This window comes from Gasterosteus aculeatus, chromosome 17 (genome assembly GCF_964276395.1).
Source record: "Gasterosteus aculeatus chromosome 17, fGasAcu3.hap1.1, whole genome shotgun sequence".
Taxonomy (NCBI): domain Eukaryota; kingdom Metazoa; phylum Chordata; class Actinopteri; order Perciformes; family Gasterosteidae; genus Gasterosteus; species Gasterosteus aculeatus.
Window position 1 is genome coordinate 8,035,260 of NC_135705.1, and position 22,484 is coordinate 8,057,743.

General features: G+C 40.8%; 1 protein-coding gene and 1 long non-coding RNA gene across 3 annotated transcripts; one reads left to right on the forward strand and one right to left on the reverse strand.

The window, feature by feature from the left end:
- Nucleotides 1-2,155: 2,155 nt before the first annotated feature.
- LOC120835800 (myosin heavy chain, fast skeletal muscle) lies at nt 2,156-12,605 on the reverse strand. Its single transcript, XM_040205042.2, has 39 exons — nt 12,402-12,605; nt 12,015-12,158; nt 11,778-11,934; nt 11,562-11,589; nt 11,347-11,455; nt 11,146-11,238; nt 10,997-11,060; nt 10,821-10,919; nt 10,623-10,726; nt 10,373-10,511; nt 10,159-10,277; nt 9,924-10,073; nt 9,666-9,836; nt 9,274-9,580; nt 9,100-9,173; nt 8,927-9,014; nt 8,688-8,805; nt 8,484-8,607; nt 8,268-8,404; nt 7,934-8,189; nt 7,595-7,837; nt 7,328-7,504; nt 6,880-7,025; nt 6,692-6,782; nt 6,217-6,606; nt 6,008-6,134; nt 5,551-5,669; nt 5,263-5,459; nt 4,906-5,089; nt 4,657-4,822; nt 4,427-4,551; nt 3,971-4,279; nt 3,675-3,878; nt 3,469-3,594; nt 3,150-3,320; nt 2,955-3,059; nt 2,768-2,863; nt 2,525-2,656; nt 2,156-2,285 (listed from the first exon to the last, which is right to left on the reverse strand). Exons 1-39 carry the CDS (start codon nt 12,603-12,605, stop codon nt 2,265-2,267), a joined length of 5,814 nt encoding a protein of 1,937 aa, XP_040060976.1. The 3' UTR covers nt 2,156-2,264.
- Nucleotides 2,867-13,314, forward strand: LOC144388921 (uncharacterized). Of its 2 annotated transcripts, none has more exons than XR_013453177.1 (2): nt 2,867-2,957; nt 12,548-13,314. It is a non-coding gene; the product is annotated as an uncharacterized LOC144388921 (long non-coding RNA). The 2 variants fall into 2 exon arrangements; XR_013453176.1 differs by lacking the exon at nt 2,867-2,957 and adding an exon at nt 3,771-3,900.
- Nucleotides 13,315-22,484: the final 9,170 nt, after the last annotated feature.

The following is a 22,484-nucleotide window of genomic DNA, read 5'->3' on the forward strand; positions in this document are numbered from 1 at the left end:
TCCAAATACGTTTTTTCAACAAAAACATCATAAATATTTGTTATAATATAGTATGACAAATAAAAGGACATACAATGGTCTTTTATATTATGTCAAAATAATGTCATGTAAAAGTCAAACTATAATATGTCAATAAATGTCACTTGAAAAGAACATCTCTTCCACCATCTAATTCAGAGATATTCGGTGTCAGCTGTCAGAGATTATAACATAGAGAGTATTGGGAGGCTTGGCGAGGACCAGAAAAGAAATCCGAGAGTCAGGCAGCTTGTGTGAATGTCATGGACATTTGCTCATAATGTCAGTCAGTAAAGATATCAAACGCTCAGCGGAGGTCGTCAGGGGAAAGATGATAGGTCGCTGGCGGACATTAAAAGCTCTATGTGGGACTTTTGTTTTGACTCCTCTGATTTATCGAACAAACAGTCCTGCAGGCCAGCTGGTTTCTATGGTTTTGTTTGGCTTAGTTATACGCTCCGTCCAGCAGGCATTGTGCCTCGTTGTGGGGCTTTAAGAGAAATGCGTCGTCTGATATAGCCATGATATCAGACCCTCAGTGTTTGGCAAAGCAGTTTGGCTCATTTCATTTTAATGCATCATATGAAGTATAACCAGCAGACCTCAGAGGCTCGTCTCTCACAAGCTCAACATCAGAGATACTGAGCAGAAGCTTTCAGGAGAGACGAGGTCTGCTGCAGAACATAACTCCCGGTTGGGTAAAACTGTTTTTCATTACTAGAATCTGTTGTAGCATAATTTGTTGCGTAAACTTGTCTTTTTATTCTGTAGTTGAACAGCTTATACCTGTGATGAAATGTTTCTGTATTATGCCTTAAGATAGCATTTTATTTTTTCAAGATTGTTAAAACAATATTCAGAAGCTAATAAGTTCCACTACATTATTAATAACTGTTTGTCACTTGGGGAAATTGACAGCTCTGACCTTTTTAGTAAGTCTTTAGGAATAAATGTTGAGCGACATGGATGTGAAATGGGCTGACAGGTTAACAGGACTGCATTTTAAAGCAGGTTTCTTTTTTGGAGAATTTGATGTTTGCAGTTACTTGTGATGCATTCTAAACAGAATCTAAAGTTGTCAGTACCACTGTAAACTATACCAAGCTGCGTGTAGATATTTATACATATGAACCAAAAAGGGCCATTCCTTATATTTGTATATGTACAAATGCTTGTTCCTTGTGTGTGCAGTAGAGAAAGACCTCTGACATCAATACGTGTCTGCTGTTACAGATTCAGGAGCAAACAGGTGCGGTAAGATTAGTGGTGGCCAGCTGTCGTTGGTCACAATGTCAATGAAACGGAGCCACACAGTACTGGATGGTGGCTTTCATCCCAGAAGATCTGTGTACTTTAACTCCTACTCTGCTTTGAGGAAGAGCAGTGTTGCGCTCAATAAAACACACTTCATCTTCCCTCACACTTGACTTTTTTTTTTTAAACATTCAATCTAGCAACTTTATATGGGATAGTTCAGGTGATAATTCATTGTGCTGTTAAAGAGTGTGTTGAGGTGAGAGACAACATAACAGCCGGAATATTGAGTTTAAATCGTGCGTAAAGAAGTAGTATTTAATATATCACATTGGAGCGACAGGACTCTGCACCCTGCCAAGAAATGAATTGAACCCAATCAACGCATAATGTGACCTTTCTACAGTGTGTCAACTGACGTGTGATGTCAAGTGTATCACTTGACATCACACGTTATTTAGTGAGCATGATAGTTGCTGGAATGTGGATTTAGTTACTAGGCGTCAATTCTGTAAAGTAGTATTTACTCATACATTTTGGATCATGGAAACACACCTTAAAATGTCTTTTGGCCAAAGTTCAAACCCAATTCCAGGTTTTTGCTGCAGGATTATTTTGGGAGTGGTGGGGGCTTCTCCTCCAGCGTGAACTCTCAGCACGACTAAGCTCATTTCCCCAAATGTCAAACCATTGCGTTATGATCTCATTGACTACAGACGGAATGGAATTTGGGTAAAGCCTATTTAAGTGAAATAGTTAAGTGAATTTGTCTGCGTTTTCTGCTGTGCAGCGTGTTGCAAACTCAGATAACTTAGTTGTTGTAATTGGAGTTTCCACGAACCAAATATATTTGTGTTGTGCAAAGAAAGGTTTAATGACAGCAGACTTTCAATGTAATTTATTCAATATAGGTCTACAACAATAGGTGAGAGCAGTTAAATGAAAAAGCATATTATATGATTTTCATTTGTGTCTCTCAAGTAGTTTGCAGTTTATTCCTCAGCGTCCTTCGCCTGAAATAGATGGAAAACGGAGAGATGAAGTAATGAATCGCTATGGGAGGAAAATATTGCCATGGGACGTGTCTGTAGCTTTAACATGATCCATTTCAAATCTAAATTGAATGAATTATTAATTAAAACACAGCCGCATGGTTTTGCATGGTAACTGTCATAAGCTCAGGAAAACAATCTTTCCTCCTGCCTTTCTATAAGAATAGAAATAACCGTTTGAACTGATACGTATGACTTACTTTTCCAATTTCCCGACTCTTCGCTCTCAGTTTGTTGACCTGAGACTCAGCGATGTCGGCTCTCTCCTGCGCCTCCTCCATCTCGTGCTGCACCTTCCTGTACCTGGACAGGTGAGTGTTGGCCTGCTCCTCCTGTGAGGAAATTCAACGGCCATCCTCGTTACAGAGACAGTTTCTGTCTCCGGGTCTGACGCTTTACAGTGAGACATTACAGTGAGAAATGACAACACGTTTTGCACTCACAGCTTCCTCCGACTGCCTCTTGTAGGCCTTCACTTTCAGCTGCAGCTTGTCCACCAGATCCTGAAGTCTGGTGATATTCTTCTTGTCCTCCTCTGTCTGCAGGAATCCATGATTGAAATGAATTCATTTTCATCCCATTGTCTCCACTCTACCAATAGATACAGTCTGAAGGGAACCGCCGGTCTACCTGGTAGGTGAGCTCCTTCACTCTTCTCTCGTATTTGCGAACACCTTTGACAGCATCGGCTCCTCGTCTCTGCTCGGCTTCAACTTCAGATTCCAGCTCACGCACCTGAAATATGAACAATGCATGTTTTACTTGGAGGGAAAGGTTTTAATATTAAAAAAGCACAGTTAGCTTTCAGATCCCGTTTGTCTTTACCCTGGCCTCCAGTTTCTGGAGCTGCTTCTTGCCGCCCTTCATGGCCAGATTCTCAGCCTCATCCAGGCGATGCTGCAGGTCCTTTACTGTCACCTCCAGGTTCTTCTTCATCCTCTCCAAGTGGGAGCTGGTGTCCTGCTCCTTTTTCAGCTCTTCTGCCATCATGGCAGCCTGAAATATGGTTGATTTTTATATTAACCAATTGCAGGGTTTCAAGTTAAAGATGAGGAGAAATAGCCTCTATTCTTACTTTATGAACCGGCATATTATGCACCGTACGTTGTGTTCCATTGCATAGAAATGCGTAAGAATGACTCACATCAGTGATTGCCTTCTTGGCCTTTTCTTCAGCATTTCTTGCCTCCTGGACAGAATCCTCCACTTCACCCTGGACCTGGACAAGGTCAGCTTCCATCTTCTTCTTTGTGTTGATGAGGCTGGTATTCTATGATTAATGAAGCAGAAAAGAGCTTTCATGTATTGACCCGTTGAAGAATGTTCTTGCTCGTCCACCTTTGAGCATACCTGCGAGTGCAGCAGTCCCACGCGCTCGCTGGCGTCGACCAGCTCCTGTTCAGCCACTTTGCGGCTCCTTTCCGTCTGCTCCAGTGCCGCCCTCAGCTCCTCGATCTCGGCCAGCATCAGGTTGTTCCTGCGCTCCACCATGGCGACCTGCTCCTTCATGTCTTCCTGGCCTCGAATGGCATCGTCCAGATGAAGTTGGGCATCCTGAATTGTAAAACATCGAAAGGTACGTCAGCAAACACTTTCCGCTGGTTTCCAGGCAAAATTCTCAGCCACAAATCATCTATTGGACGGACCTTAAGCTGTCCCTGCACGTTCCTCAGCTGTTTCTGGGCTTCGGCGGCCTGGCGGTTGGCGTGGCTCAGCTGGATCTCCATCTCGTTGAGGTCTCCCTCCATCTTCTTCTTGATTCTCAGGGCATCGTTCCTGCTCCTGACCTCGGAATCCAAAGTGCTCTGCATGGACTCAATCACTCTCTGGCTGTTCCTCTTGATCTGCTCGATCTCCTCGTCTTTCTCCGCAAGTTTCCTATCAATTTCACTCTTGACTTGGGTGAGTTCAAGCTGAATGCGCATTATCTTGGATTCTTCATGCTCCAGGGTAGCCTGCGAACAAGTGTGCACACAAAAGGTCCTTTGTTCAAAATACAGAAACAGAGGCTGAGTAACAAATAGGGAGCATAGTACTGTGTCAAGTCCTGCTATGACCACAAGATCAGTCTCAGCCTCTTCCAAAGTTCTGCTGATATTTACCTCTGCCTCCTCTAGAGCAGTCTGGATCTCCGTCTTCTCGCCTTCCACTGTTTTCTTTCCCTTCTCAAGCTCATGAATCGTTTTTCCAGTGTCACCAAGTTGTTCACTTAAGTCAGAAATCTCCTCTATTGGAGCAGATACACATTTCAGTATAAATAGTACAGTAATGGAAATAGTTCAGAACAATGCATTGTGCATTTTTGATGCTGAGAACAGAATAACTGTCTTACGTTGCAGGTTCTTGTTCTCTCTCTTTAAGGTCTCCAGGTGGTCCAGAGATTCCTCATATGAGTTTTTCAGCTTGAACATCTCAGTGCTTAAGGACCGAGCCTCCTTTTGAGCTCCCTCCAGCTCTGCCTGGCTTTCTTCATACTTCTGCTTCCACTCGGCAAGAACCTGAAAACATAAAACATCCATTTCAGTAATTCACAATGCTAGGTTCTTCATTTAAGCAAACAAAGCATGAATGAAAATGCCACCTTGTCAAAGTTCCTTTGCTTCTTGTCAAGGTTAGCAGCCAGAGCGTTAGCTCTCTCCACATCAATCATCAGGTCCTCCACTTCACCCTGCAGCCTCTGTTTCGTCTTTTCCAGAGAGGCACATTTTGCATTCACAGCCTCGATGGATTCCTCTGCATCCTGGAGACGCTGGGCGAGCTTTTTCCTGTTAAAACATACGATGATTTAGAAAATGAATAGATCTGAAAACAAACTCAAACCCCTATGTAGGTGAATCCATCCCCAACAACCAACTGAAAGTGCTTTCAGTGCTGCAGCGGAAGAGCTCGAATGTTTCATTGATAATCTTCACACAGAGTTTGAATTATAATGACTAACTTGGCCTCCTCCAGCTCCTCGGTGCGCTGAATGGCATCGGTCTCGTATTTGGCTCTCCACTGAGCCACCTCGCTGTTGGCCTTTGACATCGCCCGCTGCAGCTCGGCCTTGGCCTCCTGCTCCTCCTCATACTGCTCCCTGAGCAGGTCGCAGTCATGGCGAGCCGACTGAACAGCATGAGCCAGGGCGTTCTTGGCCTATCAAAGAAATGAGCGCGTCATTAATATTGACACAGTGTCTGATGGCCTTTTTCTCTGGAATAATCCTGCTGATTTCATAGACTGCTACCTTGACTTCCTCCTCGATGTGCCTCTTCAGCTCCTCAATCTGTTGAGTGTAAGCCTGCTTGCCTCTCGTCAGCTGAGAGACAAGAGCTTCTTTCTCTTCCAGCTGACGCGAAGATTCACCTATAATTAAATATATTAGTGAACTTAATGGACATAACAACAAAATTGCTGTATCATTTGTAATAGATATCATTCACATTATCTATCAGGAAAGGTTTTCCTCGTGGGCTATCGTGTTGAAAGGAGATACATTTTGAAAGTTTGGATGCAGTTACTTATTCTGATATTTGCAATGTGCACCAAATATTAAAGTTAGGTAAAAGGGAGTGAAGGGTAGGGTATTAAAAGGTTGGGTAGAATTAATAGGAGTTATCATAAATATGCATAAACCAATGATAACTGTTTAAAATAAAAATGTGTGCCTAGTTTTTGAACACTCTAAACAATGATATTCGTACCATTTTCAGTTTGAAGTCTCGCTTTCTGTACACTCAGGTCATTCAGGTGACGAACATTTTCGTCGTTCTTCGATTTGAGCTCACTCAGCTGATCTTCCAGTGTCCTGCACAACTTCTCAAGGTTCCCCTGGTAAAAGAAAATGGGAATAATTATACTAATACCACCTTTAACTGTTTCCCCTCGTAAGTAATTCTTACAACTCTCTCACCTTTGATTTGGCTACAGACTCCATATTGCTGCTGAGGTCGTCGATCTCCATCTTGTATTCACTCTTCTCTTTCTCCAGCTTCTGTTTGACCCTCTGCAGGTTGTCGATCTGCTCTCCCAGCTCGGCCACACTGTCGGCCTGCTTCTTGCGGAGAGCTGCGGCGGTGGCCTCGTGCTGCAGGGTGGACTCTTCCAGATCGCGACGCAGCTTCTGGAACTCGGCCTCGCGCTTCTTGTTCATCTCGATCTGAGCGGATGTTGCTCCGCCAGCTTCTTCCAGCCTCTCGCTGATCTCCTCAAGTTCCCTGGAAAGATCGGACCTCTGCTTCTCCACTTTGGCCCGAGCGGCTCGTTCAGCCTCGATCTCCTCTTCCAGCTCCTCAATACGAGCCTGAATCACACAGGGTCGAAATGAAGATCTTTCAAGATAACCTTTTAATGTTCCTGTTCCTTTTGACCGGTACTAAAAGGTGTACCTGCAGCTCCTTAATCTTTTTCTGTAGCTGGATTCCCAGGGTCTGCTCATCCTCGATCTTACTCAGTAGCTGGCTTGTCTCAAAGTCCTTCCTGCAGGGGACAGAAAACATCGTTGAATTTGACCTTCTTGTAAGTAGGGCGTTTAGTAGGGTAAGTAGGTAGAAGGTGGTGGTTTGTTTATTCTTACTTCTTTATTTTCTCATCTGACTGCTGCTTGTCGTTCTCCAGGTCCATTATGGATTCCTGGGCCAGCTTTAGATCTCCTTCGAGCTTCCTTTTTGCTCGCTCAAGGTCCATACGGAGTTTCTTTTCTTGCTCCAGAGAACCTTCAAGCTGTCCACAAAATATATGTTTTATAGAATTTAGGTTGTTATTGTCAGATTATTGAACAAATCTAACTCGTTTATACTCGTTATATGTATGGTTTGAGGTTGTCTGTAATCCAGCATAATTATGTCTAGTTGGTAACAGCTATAGCGCTTTTTTCTTCACTCTTTTAACACAGTTTCAAGGCTGTATTAAGTTAGTGTTAATTGTGGTGGATAATCAAAATGTCTCTCTGAAGCAACATGAAGCAATCCTGTCATTTGGTCAGTACTGTTAAATCTGTAATCATGGGTCCAGGTATTACTCACATCGTCCACTTGCTGCTCCAGCTTGGTCTTGGCCTTTGTCAGAGTGTTGACTTTGTCTTCCTCTGCCTGCAGGTCATCGAGGGTCTGCTGATGGGCCTCTTGGAGGGCTTTCTTCTCTTTGGTCAACTTGGCAATGGTCTCATCTTGAGATGCCATTTCCTCAACCAGGTTTTTAACCTTTATTCAAAATATTGTGGGAACTGTTTTAAAAAATGGAAGTGCTTTACAAGAGCTGACTTTAAGGTGTAACGGAAGATAATGACCGACCTTATTCTCAGTGGCGTGCTTCTCCTTCTCCACTTTGGCCAGAGTGAGCTCCAAGTCATCGATGTCTTTCTTCAACTCGGAGCACTCGTCCTCCAGCTTCCTCTTCTTTGCAGTCAGCTCAGCATTCATTTCCTCCTCATCCTCCAGTCTCTCCGACGTCTCCTTAAGTTTGGCCTCAAGTTGGATTTTTGCCTTAATGAGCCCTTCGCACCTTTCCTCTGCATCACTGAGGTTTTCACCTTCCTTAAAGTAAAATGCAAACAGGCGTACGTCATGGCCAATTCAGTAATTTGATCGAGGGTGTCTTGTATAATACACATCAGTGATGATCTAACTTACAGATTGCACTTGCATCAACAAGTCATTTTTCTCTTGCAGGAGAGAAACCATCTTCTCCTCCAGTTCTTTCTTCTTAGCCAGAGCCTTTGCTAGATCCTCTTTGGTCTTTTCAAAGGTTTCTTTCATTTGGGCCATTTCTTTCTCCGTCTCTGCACTCTTTAGTAGAGGCTTGATCTTGAAGTACAGCTTCATCCATGGCCAGGTTTTGACGTTCATGAATGAGCGAATGTTGTACTGGATGGAGTAAACTGCCTCCCTGAAAACAACCAAGAACAATTTGAGTTGCTGACTTTTCTTTTAAATTTGAGACCACACCAATAACAGACACGATTACCTTCTCTCCATCATTTTGACAAACTCGGTCCTCATGAGGAAACCTCTGCAGAGAGCTTGAGTCATTGTGACCAGTTCAGCCAGTTTCTCATCTCGCATCTCCTCCAGAACTCCCAGAAGACCGGCTTTGAAGAACACCTGGGGGGTAAATTCGTAAAATTAAATATTCATCATAGTTGATCGTATACCGTTTTTTGTAAAACGTCTTGTCCTCTACCTTGGTGTGGCCAAACTTGTACTGAGTTTGGTCCACGTTGATGGATCCCAGCAGTTTCTCTGAGGCTTTCTTGTTGTCAATGAACTGTCCCTCGGGGATGACGCTAGCATTCAATACTTTGTATCTAAAAGTAGAGATTCCTTCCGGTTTAACGCTTAAAAATAATAATACTCACGACTCATGTCAATTTCACATTTCTACTACCTCTGCTTGAAGTCACCATAGAGGATCCTACTGGGGAAACCTTTCCTGCAGATCCTGATACCTTCCAGCACACCGTTACACCTCAGCTGGTGGATGACCAGGAAGTTCTCCATGAGGCCTACGATCATTCATTACGTGTTTTTGATTAGTACAAGAAATGGTCAAATCCCATCAGACATTTTCTTTGAGTTGCCAATTTCTATAGCTATATTAATAAAATCAACACAAAGAGCACCTACCTGGTGTCTTTGATTCATTGGGAATCAGGCAACGCACAAAATGAGGATGTGTGCTCCTCAAATTTGTCATCAGCTTGCCCAAATTCTCCTGAAGAATTAAAAGTATATTTTATTGGCAAAAGGAACAAAATTAGTGCAATTAATTACGTAAGGACTTATTTTATATATCGTACCCTGAACAATGCAGACACAGTCTGAAAGGAACCGCCCTTCTTCTTGCCTCCCTTCTTTGAGCCACCGGCATCAGCTGTCAGTGGAATGACAGTTTACATTGAAATCATGAAATTGAAAAAAAACCTGATTCTGCATTATTTTATATTTCATAGTGTAGAGATGACTGCATGTACCTTCTGATCCGGCATGCGATGCGTAGAGGTGAGCCAACAGTTTAACTGAAGACTTCTGGTAAAGCTGAACCACTGAGTCGTTCAGGGGGTCTTTGTTCTTATCCAGCCACCCGTTGATGTTGTAATCAACGGTGCCGGCGTAGTGCACCAGAGAAAAGTGAGCTTCAGCTTTGCCTTTGGCAGGTTTCGGCTTCTCAAAAGCCTTGGTTTTACCAAGATGCTGGTCGTACAGTTTGTTCTTGAAGGTGACGTCTGACGCCTTGGGGAACATGCACTCCTCTTCAAGGATGGAGAAGATGCCCATTGGCTGTCAGGAGGAAATTACTATTATAACAAAATACTTCAAGTCACCGGATAGCTTTCTGTGTTTGTGATTATTCAGCGTGTCCCACCTTCTCAATCAGCTCAATGCAGGCAGCCAAGTCCATACCAAAGTCAATGAACTCCCATTCAATTCCCTCTTTCTTGTACTCTTCTTGCTCCAGCACAAACATGTGGTGGTTGAAAAACTGTTGCAGTTTTTCGTTGGTGAAGTTGATGCACAGCTGCTCCAAGCTGTTGAACTGATTAATTCACAACAAGACAAAGTTATTGCCAAACCGACAAAATCATCATCATCTAAAAAGGAGAAATTGCGTCACGGAACTCACATCAAAAATTTCAAACCCGGCAATATCCAGGACGCCGATGAAGAACTGTCTCGGCTGCCTGGTGTCCAGCATCTCGTTGATTCTGACGACCATCCACAAGAACATCTTCTCATAGACAGACTTGCAGAGAGCCGAGACGGAGTTGTTGACCTGATACAACAGTGATGAAACAATATCATTAATTCAAGTTTTCAGGGGTCAGGCAGACAGTGTTTGAGACTTTACTTTACTCCACCTGAGGCACAGTCTGGCCTTTAGTCACAAACTCATTCCCGACTTTCACCCTTGGGTAGCACAGTGCCTTCAGGACATCGGCTGAGTTCAAGCCCATGAGGTAGGCGATTTTATCAGCGACTGAAAAGAAGCAAACACTGTGATATAAGTTCATTTCACAGAGAAATATTTCCAATTCATGACTTTTCCCACTTGATTTCAAAAGCGCATCGTACCCTCAGTGCCATCGGGCTCAGCCTGCTCTTCACGCTGCTTCTGCTTGAACCTCATGGCTCCGTGATGCATCACCGCACCGGTCAGCTTGTAGATGCTCCCCTTCTCATCTCCAGTGAAGCCCAGGATGTCAATGGCAGTCTGAGTGTTTAGAGTAGTGACATCAGTTCTGCTCTATAATGCTGCTCTATATACAAAACATGTTCTACAGTTGTACGTTTCTTGAGGTTGTGGACTTGATCATTTTCTTACATCAGTGGCGATGAACTCTTCCACATCGTCAATACTCTTGACAGTGATTTCCCCTTGACTGATCATGGGATAGTCGTATGGATTGGTGGTGATTAGAAGACCCTCTGAAAAAGGAAAGCCAGTGCGATTGATCCTTGTCAGCATGTTCACACCGAACAGCAGTTAATCAATGAGCTTTGCAAACCAAACAAGTCCCACCGATCAGCTCGGGCTTGTGGCCTGTCATCAGCTGGTAGAAGATGTGGTAGCTCCTCTCAGCAGACAGCTGGAACGTCACGCGAGACTTCTCCAGCAGATCTATTGATCACAGTTAAACACCAGTCATGTTCTGTTCAATGAGTTGATCAAAAACAAACCTTTGTTTATACACTCACATGTTTCAATGTCTGCTGAGGCCAGCTTCCCAGTTGTTCCAAAGTGGATTCTGATGAATTTACCCTATTGAAATAAGGACCGTAGATTAGTATTGTAACTAATAGAATTCTCATATTGTTTTAGAAGAATCGGGTCAAGAAACACTTACAAAGCGGGATGAGTTGTCATTCCTCACAGTCTTGGCGTTACCATAAGCCTCCAGCAGGGGATTGGCTGCAATGATTTGATCCTCCAGCGACCCCTTCATTCAGAAAACATTTCATGGAAAAAATGATGCTTCATATCTGAGAATGCACATTTAATGTCGACATTTTGAACACCTCTTTCTGAAATACATTTGTTCATTTACCTGGATTTTTCCAGAGGTCTCAACCTTCTTCCCTCCAGCCACTGCGATTGTCGCAAAGTACTGGATGACTCTTTTGGTGTTGACAGTCTTTCCTGCACCAGATTCCCCGCTTGGATAAACAAAAACAAAATTAGCAGATGATACACCTTCAATGCAGGTCAACGTAATATCTTTGACATTGAGTTACATTAATTTCAGGATTTATGCAAACTCACGTGATGAGGATTGACTGATTATCACGGTCTGTAAAAAAAAACATTTCGTTTTTATTACGTGATTTGCTAGAACTATACACCAATGATGTGGATTAATAAAAATACAAAAAAATGAAATGGAAAAAATCTGCTTGTGGAAGCTGCTACTTGCTTTATAGGCATCTAAAAGCACAAAACACTGTAACAGTTGCTCTCTTCTCTCGTGATTTCACACACCAGTGAGCATGAACTGATAGGCGTTATCAGAGATGGAGAAGATGTGGGGAGGAGCCTCAATCCTCTTTTTGCCTCTGTACCCGGCCACAACCACTGCATCGTACACCGGGAGCCACTTGTACGGGTTCACAGTCACGCAGAACAGCCCCGAGTAGGTCTGTGAAGAGAGAAAGGGATTTTACTGGGGTCTTTCTTTTGTCCTCGTCTTGCGGATGTGACGATTGGGTGAGTGCTCACGTAGATCATCCATGCTGCGTAGCGCTCTTTGAGGTTGTACAGCACAGAAGGCTCGCTGAGGTGGGTCATCATGGCCATGTCCTCAATCTTGTCGTACTTTGGCGGGTTCATGGGAAAGATTTCAGTGTCTTTCACAGTGATCGTCTGTTACAAGGACAGAAAGAAAAAAGAAGCGAGCTGGTCAGTATTTATTACCACATGTGTTACAGTCAGAGGTTTTATAAAACCAAAAGACTAAATCAGTTTAACACATTCTTACCTTCTGTTTTGGGGTTTGTTACAGATTTCTTATGGCGCTAATATTTTGTTCTCTTACAGCACGTGTACTTGTCACTCTTGACAGTTTACTGTGTAATTAAAATTCTTGAAGTGTTTCATCACACTCACCTTTCCACAGAGAGTCTCCACGGTGGCTTTGCCGCCCTCTTTCTTTGTGAGTTTCCCCTTGAGGTACATCTCTGCCGGCTCGGTCACAAAGTACGCAGTTTTGGCATCAAAGGGAGTGTTCTGAGCTTCTATTCTCTCCCTTTCAGGTTTCCGGAGGTAAAGGGCTGCCGGCCCAAAACACTGCATTTCACCGTCCGTACTCATCGTGACCGCTCACTGCAAGTAAATAAAAACAGGACAGCAGTGATTTATTTCGGTGATGATTGATATTACTTAAGATGATACTCGACTACTGAACAAAGCTGCTCATGTTTCTGAATGTTATACACAAATGATGAACAGAAGGAAGTGGACAATGCAAAAACTTGACTTACTATAACATTAAAAAAAAAAGCAGTCCATGGTTTGTGGCTGCAAGGTGACATCCAGTTAAATTTCCCATCAGCTGTACAACTCGTTTCATGCTCCATTAATTGCTTGTGTAAAAGTATCAGACACTCCGATGAAGGTATCAATGACCATTTCTTTCTACCCTCTAATAAAGCAGTCATTATCCACTCAAAATTATTCGTTAAATGATTTGCTAAAGGTTCAATGAATATGTAACAAAATCTGACTCATCAAATATGTACTGATTATACATTTGATATAACAAAGTATAAGAGTAGTAAAATGAATGAATTACCTTCTGCCCTCCTCTCAGGTGAACAGGTATTGATGGACTAAGGATGATTCTGAAGAAAGACACAAATTATTTGTATTAATATCAGTAATAAGTAAACTAATGAACTTACTTTACACTGAAGTCCTGACACAAACAAGACCATTCCGTTTGGAAAATCTGTGATCATGTCCTGCATTGTTCATTAAGCTGCTGGTTTTTCCTCCTGCTAATAAAAGACTGCAACACTCACCTTGACTTGGCGTCTGTCGGTCCTTGGGTTCGTCCAGCCTCCCTTCTTATATAGAGAGATCAGTGCCCAGTCAGCAGATATGACCTGCTTAATTTGGTCATGCACTTTTATGCTCACATGCATGTGTATTTTTTGCATCTAATCTGACCTTCGGTTTCTATTGTCACTGAACAACACAGATTGAAGCCATGTCACTGAAACTTTCAGAGTCCCTGTTTTTCAGTTATTTTAATTTAAATGAGAAACATGTAAACAACCTATTCTTTCTAATGATGATGGTTACTCGGTGGATACACTTCAAACAGTTTTTCATTGGTTTCATCACCAATGGACCAATGAAACTTTATCAACTCAACATTTCCTTGGACAGATGTTGATGTGATGCTCTTTCTTTAAATGAATATTGATATAAATGATTTGTGATAAATTAAAACCAAAATGTCCTCAGGGTTTACACACATAAAACATTTGACTCATAGTAAACTGTTTTACAGCATTGTGCCACACCAAAATCACAGTTAACCACCAAACTGAATTCAAAGACGTATAAATAAATCAACACACGTACATATCTGCATTTCTTGAACCATGTGAAAATATAGTTTGGGCAGTCATATAGGTTACTGACGTTCAGACATTGTTTTGGTCTTTAGGATAATCTTCCTAATGCACCTTGGCACTGCCGAGGAGCCGACTTTAGCTGCGGAGAAGCTGTCATGTGTCACTGGTATTACGTTGCAGAAGCCTTGCAAGTCTTTCCTGTGACAAAGGGGCAGAATTGGGCCCAACAGTTGCTAATCTGAGCACCTGTGAAAATGATGATACCTCATGAAGGCAGAAACACTGAATGACGTGTGCTTTTTATAAAATTCCAAACTTAATTTGATTTGTTCTTCAGGGATCAAGGACAATGGCAAGAAGAACAATACTCATATTTATAGCTATTTAATTCCCTTTGTTGTTTAATTAATGAATGCATCCAAGAGATCACGTGAAAATAACTTTGAAGTTCCCTTCATACAAAAGTCCACTACAAATCTCACTTGTTGTTGTTGCTGTTATGTCACTGTCATCACATCTTATTAAAGCTGAAAATGAACATGTTACTATTTTACAATGTGGAATATTTAATTCTGCATAACATTTCTGAAACTGAAAGGTCTGCCAGAGTGTTGAATTATCTCACTAACGCAACCAAAGATAGCACAGGGCCAATGTTTGAGCTAACGGGACAAGATTACAAACGTCACATCATTGCATCACACTCTCCGACTGAGAAATATATTAGTGGTCAAATAAAAGGTTTGTATTGTTACAAATGTTGGCAAACTTTACTTTTAATATTTTGTGTTCATACATTCAACAGATGGTTTATTACATTCTACCCCACAGTGTAGTAATACTGTACAGGGTTGATTTTATTTGTCAATAACTAAAGTACAAGTACAACAGTTTATGAAGAAAAATATGCTTTTTGTTGTTGACAATACTAGATAAACAACAAACATACATAAATATTTTCTTACAACTAGATTTGTGTGTGGGTGTTATAACTAATTTATTATAAGGTTCTATAATTCTAGTCAATGCTAAATAATGTAAACATGTATTTTTGAACCACATCATTGATTATGTAACAGACAGAGAGATGCATTAAAATGTGGACCTTTTTTTGTTTTCTCCCATACATTTTTTTTTCCAAGTGTGAACCAATCTAATTTACTAGACATATTATAATCTGGTCTAACAAAAGCAGTTCTGTTTATAGACTCTGACATATAATCCCAAAGAACTTTTGCAATTACAGAAGGATATTTTAGGCCCACAGCTGTATATTGGCCTGGTTATAGACAGGCGATGATTGCAGGGGTCCACATCGTTTTGTTGTACTTATTTTTTACTAAAGTCTGTAGTCTGAGTCTTGTAATTTGTATGAAAATGTGAAACGCAAATAAACCTGAACTTGGGTTTCTAATGTCTGGAAAGTGAAGGGAGTTTGTGTAGATATGGGTCATGAAAAGAAGATCTACAAACGATCTAATTTGGTAATTTTACAAGTGTGTTGAGGCATGAACACGGACATTTTCAATAAATCCAAACGAACATACTTTTCAATGCGGCTGCAGACACATTATGGAAGTGGAGAATTTAAAGAGGAAGTAATAGAGGATTGTGGATGATCAGGATATCCAACATTTAAGTAAAACAATGTCAATGTTTACTCGCTGTGGCCTCTGACATTTGTATTCATAACTTCAAGGGAGCCGTCTGCAGGGGACAGAGTATCAGCTTTCCATCAATCCTCGACTGACATTGTCTTAACACAGTCTGAGTCTTCTTTTTTGCTTTTTTTTTTACCCACAATTGGCCCAAAAATCCTAAGCTTGTGAATCTACAGAATGAGAAATATTTAGTGGTCGGCCTGCTCATATGTCTGACTTTCCTGTCGGTTCATGAAGGTGCGCTGATCCCAGACAGATGACAGACATGTCCGTCTTAAATGGGGTCGTCGAGCTGTGTCAAAGGGCCCCGGCTTTCTAGGGACTGTCTTTGAAATATAATATTACGAACAGATTCGCACTCTGCCACCTCACACAGGGAAGTATTGGGATATCGTAAAAAGATCTGTTTCTTTTTTACTAAATGTATTAATTTAGAGTGAGTTTGACTTTAAATAACAATCTTTCTCAACTGATATGATTCAAAATACAATACTTTTTAGAAACACTAATGGTGTAAACAGACGGCTGTACAACAGCTTCTGAATCTTTTTAATGTTAAAGATTGTTTGATTTGTTCAACATTGCCCCGATCAATCATTGTGTCTTTCAACCCTTTGCATCATTGTCATATTTGTATATTTATATTGTGTGAAATAACTTGAATGTCTATTTGTGTTGCTGGGGAATTCTTGCTTGAGAGACAAATAAATTACTCCACGTGACTTTTAGTCTATGTTATTATATCCATTGCTAATGCCCAAGCTGCCACAGTTAAAATCCGACCCACAGCCCTTTGCTGCGTGTCGCCCACCCCCTTCTCTGTTTAGCTTTATATTCAATAACGGTAATTAAATGCCCACCAAGCCTTTTTTGAAATGGCTGAAAAACTGGAAATTAATTAAAAAGGACAACAAAGCATGACAATTTAAACAGTATTTGAATCAAACTTTTTTCTCTCATTAAGTATTAATTGAACCACGAAGGTTGATTATTTCAGATAAGAACCATATTATAATTACATTAAGTACAACTGACAATCACGTTTGAGTCACCTGAGTTTATTATTCTTTCAATAATACATTTTAGTCACGCTTCCTGTTTGACCTTTGAAGCATCCGTTTGCTCATATAAACAATGACACTTTGAATGTACGATGAAAAACTCAAATAAGGAACCTCACCTCAACACATTATAAATTTACTCTTACTGAAATCCTCCCGACACAATTAAACAGTATTTTTCTTGTCACTTTTACTTGCTACATTCCGGAGCATATCAGCTTACACGTCTGCATTTCTGGCAGTATAACCACTTTGTGTGCGTTTGAGTGACTGCGATCGCGTCAGGAGGGTGTTGACTCGAGGACCCGCTCGTCCGCTCCGCGTGCTGCCGAAAAGTCAAAGGTTTAAAGGTTTGCTGTCGACAACTGTCAGTACCGGACCTGAGGAACGGCCACATAACCCGGGGCCTCTTGTGACTTGGCTGGTGCCTCAGAAATCCTTCATGTGGTCCTTTGTGAACTCGCCTCGTGTATTTGGCAGTAAACTCACATCTCTATTGTGCAAGGTAAAAATTGTCGAGGAACAGGTGATTAGTCTTGTGTCTCTGGGTTTTTTGAGACGGGCACTTGTGTGGTCTCAAGGGCGCGCATGTATAAATAAACCCTTTCTTTAAATGGTCTTGTTGTCCCGTGTGTCCTGACAGATGAACTGAAGACAAGGCCAAACTGGTGGCTTGACCTTCCCTTAAGGCAAGTGCTTGTTCCCCATACGCATCATGAGGGGGATCATGTTATATGATGTGTAGTAGTTTGCATTCTTTCCCCGTTGAAACATTACACTGAATTGGCAAAGAAGGTGAGAGGGCATTAGGAGCTAAATGCTGAGGACTTCACAGCCCCACCAAAGAGCCCCATATATTCAATAAAAATGTGAAACCGGATCTCTTATGCTCCCGAGTGTGCTTATTAGGAAGACATACAAATATAGCTGTCTCCTCAGCAATGCTCTAAGAGCTCAACCATTTGTCCCTGCTTCAATTCTTATTGTGGAACAACCTTTGATATAAAACACCCACTTCCTCAGTGGTCATAGTTTCTAATATGACAAACATACTGATGCCCACATCAATATCTTAAAATCATACCGTATTTATTCACTGTGTCTCCAGTCTTCCTTTGCGTTCTGCAGAAGCAACTGACACCAGATAAAGAAACACAATTGTAAAGGATTACTGATGATATGGAACAAACAACCATTTTTGTCAAAGTTCTATGACTTAAAGGTTTATCGTCTTCAATAAATGTAATGTACGATTTATATCATATTAAGTAGTGAAAAATCCTCTTCCAAGTAGAGAAATGTTTCAACAATAGGATTTGAGAAAAACATACCAGATTTAATTGAACTTATTAGCTATTTTCAGTCCACCTTTAAAGAATAACTAGTACGAGAATATTCCTTGATAAGTATTCGTAAAGTATTTTTATTTGGATACACACCGAGGTTTTAAGCATCAAGGATGCTTGTAATTCCCTCATTGGCAATTAAGTGACAAATTCGTTAGTTCCTACAATATATGTTATTACATCAAACATGTCTGTGTCAATGTTCTTAATTGTATTTAAATGTCCTTTTATTTTTGCTTTTAATGGTTTTATGTGACGCACTAAATGGTTTTTTTTGTTTGAAATGGCCTGTGCACACTTGCCTTTAATATATCTTCACTTACGCTATAGTCACAAAGGCATCACTGAGTGTTGTGGTTCACTAATAGGTCTATTTCCATCACAACTTGACACGGTGCAACATGTGTTTTGAAGGCTGTAAAAACTGTGAGGTCACTGGTGTGTCAGTAACATTATCACCCCGAGGTAAAGATTTGCAGTTATCGTAACCTGCAGAACTTTTACTTGATAACAGGCGACAGATGACGCCCCGGTTGAGCTATCAGAACAACAAACACACTACTCAGAATGACCAGATCATCTCCGGTATCCCTTCTAATTTTACATTCATCTTATCCCGATACAAGTTTGAGAATTCTTCTCACTTCTTTTTATTAAGTTTTTTTAAATGTACTGTATAAAGATTGTCAGTAATTGTCTTCAGCTGTAGCTCTTTGAATTAATGGAATGAAATTGTTTTTTGTTAAGAAACTGTTTTAAGGTGAGATAATTGACTCATTTGTTTAAAAGTTTTCTCTATTTACTTGAAAAGAAAACAACTTACATTTGAATAGTCTGCTGTAACGTTCATGCATAATTAACTCCATTCCTGCCTTGAATTAAGTGTGAAGTAGAAGGTAATTCAACTGCTTGCAAATTCATTTTTTGTTACACGTCAAAAAAATTGTATTTTATAATTTCTTGTACTGTGCCATCGATGCTCATACTTCATGTCCCTTTAAATCAACACAAGGGGGACAGAGACCGGTTACACACTTTATTAAGATGTAAAGATACAGAAGTTCCTTGCTGTACAGGCGAAAATATCCTGACACTCTCACAGCTTTTTCAACTGAGACTCAGCGATGTCAGCTGTCTCATGTTGCACCTTCGTGTACCTGGAGAGGGGAGCGTTGGCCAGCTCCTCCTGGAAAGCATAAAGTTAAAGAGATGGCGCCTTGAAAAATCTTTCCAGTCATATGATATAAATAATCAATAAGTGTTGCATTAAGCTGCCAGTCTTCTGGTGTTAGGAAAGGTGTTACCGGTGTGATGCCTCGTTGTGTTGCATGTGTCAAATATTTCACACTCACAGCCTCCTCAGACCTTCAGCTTCTGCTTGTCTACTGGACACTGAAGTCTGGCAATATTCTTCAAGTTTCTCCTCAGTCTAAAAGCGAGACGGCACAGTTTGTCAGAGGAAAACTAAAGACAACGTGTTTAAGCACTATATTTAAATACCCTCGAGATCAGGCGGTACAGTCGCTTTAGAAAAACTGTGACAATTTAAATTAAAGATCAACAACATGGGACATTCACACAATGTGCGAGTCCTGTCAAGTTGACTGTGAGAACTGAGTTCACGTTGGACCGTTCCTTCTTTTTACCATTTTCAGAGTGTAAATCTGTAAAGATGTCTATGAATATCCCACTGTTGGTCGTACTAATCCATGCACATAACCACGTGTGTTTATTGCTGCAATGGCAGAATGCTTATTTTTAGCCGTGAGCCACTCTTCAGACATATAATGGCAATTAATGCCACCTAGGGGATCGAAACATATTCTACATCATGTTTGACATCAGCTGCACTAATTATGCAGTTTCCGCAGAAAAATATGATATTAAGCACATTTCCAATTGAATAACCCGTAACCCGGTGAGTAAAAAACACTAAAATTGCATTTTTAAAAGTTTGAAAATTTAACCTCCATTGTGGTTTCATTTCACGACTAAATTGCAAGATCACAGTCCCCCAAAATATTACCATAATAGACAATGAAACAATTTGGGGTGCAATATATATGCAGTTTTTTAAAAATTTCACAGTTATTTAGACATCGCATACTGGGCACAATTCTTCTGCCAAACACTCTGAGGCTGAAAAATGCTGTTGGGAATTGGATAAATAAATTGTATTGAATAAATTGTATATAAATAAATAAATTGTATTGTAATTATCATTACATAACTTACTTTTATTTTTTTACTTATTTAACCAAAAGGTGTTGGTTTCAAGCTCCACAGTTATTCAATTAAGTGATGTTTGAAATGAAATGTGTCCATTTAACTTGGTGTGGCCAAATCGATAATGTGCTTCTTACACACCGATAGATTGAAGCAGTTTCTCTGAGGCCTTATTGCTGTCTAACTGTCCCTCGGTGTTTAACACTGCCATTCAGTACTTTGTAAGGAAAAAAATTGGTTTAAATCAGATCATCCACCAAACGTGATCTTCAAATGTGGACTGCGAGGTCCAGAAATAGCTTCTGCTACTTCTGCTTAAAGCCCTGCAGGATTCCACTCGGGGAACCTTTCCTGCAGAACCTGATCCCTTCTGGCACACCGTTGCTTCTGGAGGAGGAAGTTCCCCATGAGACAAACCGTACCAAGCTTACCAGCGTGTGAGCTGATTAGGGCCTCGCACAGATCAGAGGTTCCAGAGAGGGTGTGTCATTTGCAGAGATTCCGCTGTTTTCATGCAGCAACTATGGACTGAGAGGCTGAGAGGAACACGTGTGAGTTTGGGGTTTGGGCTTTGACTTCCCACATTCTAATTACTGTGGCAAATTTGAGATTTCTGTCAATTAAAGACATTGTTTTTTTGGAATTAAACTGGTGTCTTTGATTAATCGGTAATCAATCAGTGCATTAAGTCTGGGTTGGTGGTCTTGAATTTGGGCATCAAATTTCCTGTGAATGGATAAATGATGTATTGTATATATTCTCCACAAGATCTTATCTTGGCTTAGATAACAACACAACACAAATGAATGGAAATAAAGTAAACAAAAATGTAGACATATGTTTTTTATAATTACCGCAGATGGTTTTCACTAATAAATGTTTTACAATTATTCTGAAATGAAAACTGTGCAGTTTTTCATTGGTGAAGTCACTGCTTCGAGCTGCTGTACTTGTACTTACTAACACTATCAAACTCATTCTGTAAAATGTATTGCCACACGTTTTATACTCACATCAAAGATTCCAAATTATGCACCATCACTGACGTTATTGTCATGTCCAGCAAGCGATGTTAATCAAGTTGTCTCGTGATTTCCTGTTTTATTTTGAAAAATGACCTTCCTCTCGTTTCAGCTTGCTCCTTCCTCCTGTGTGCCGGTCTGATTATCTGCCCTGCCCCAGATTGTTTCCACCTGTGTGTGTGTGTGTGTGTGTGTGTGTGTGTGTGTGTGTGTGTGTGTGTGTGTATTGTCTGCGTCTCCCTTTGTCCTGCGCCAGTTCGTCTTGTCCCAATTCAAGTAAGCCGGCATCCATCGGCATAGCTTTAGCACGTATTTGTTTTGTCTTGTTCAGGCTCGCCTTCTGTTTGATTTCTTTTCTCAGCCTTGTGTTTATGTTCTAGATCCCTTTTTTTGTTCTTAGATTAAGTATAGGGTTTTTTCCTTGACCACGAGTGATTTTCATTTCAGCGGGATTTGCCTTTTGTTAATAAACTTTGTTTTTTTAACATCGTCTGAGGAGTCGTGCATTTGGGTTCAGGGCCGTTGTCCGGTCGTGACAATTCTGAACATAAACAGATGGAGTTCTGGTCATTTCAAAGTGGCGTATCAATAGAGTGACGGCTCAGGAAGTTGGGGATTTGATCTTTTCACTCAATAATGTTTACAAACGTGATTTCCAACTGTATGAAAATCAACAGTATTTTCTTGACTACATAATCCATCCCGTGCAGTCTGTTGTATTGCAGGCCACTGTGACAACAAGTAAAGGCCACGATAGATATTTCTCCCCTTGTCAGTCAGGCTTCTGAAAGGGAGTTATCTTTAATAGTGAAATCTCAGGACACCACACAGGAAGGGCTCTCTTGTTTAGTGAGCTTGTCTAGAAAATGAAATCCGATGGCCGTGTCCAGCCCAACTGCTGCCACCCAATCACAAAAGCAGCATACACATTGAATAACACCCCAGATTAAAACAATACACTTCTGTCCAAAATCCAGCTAATGATGAAAATGCAGTCTGTCTTTAAAATGCTACAAAGCTGTTTAAATACAAACAATACATAATATATACAGTTATTTTAAGCTAATATATGTTATTAGGAATTAAGATGTATCACGCTTCTTTGTGAACGTGGGCCAAACCGTCTTGAACGATGTTCTTCTTCCGAAATAATAACAGGTTTATTTATGTAAAAGAAAATTTAGCACTGAAATTCTAAAACAATCTCTTGAGCTTAGGACCAAGTGTTCAGCTGAGGCTAATTTAAGATCCCATTATGGTCCATTATACTGTTGTGCTGTTGTGACATTCAA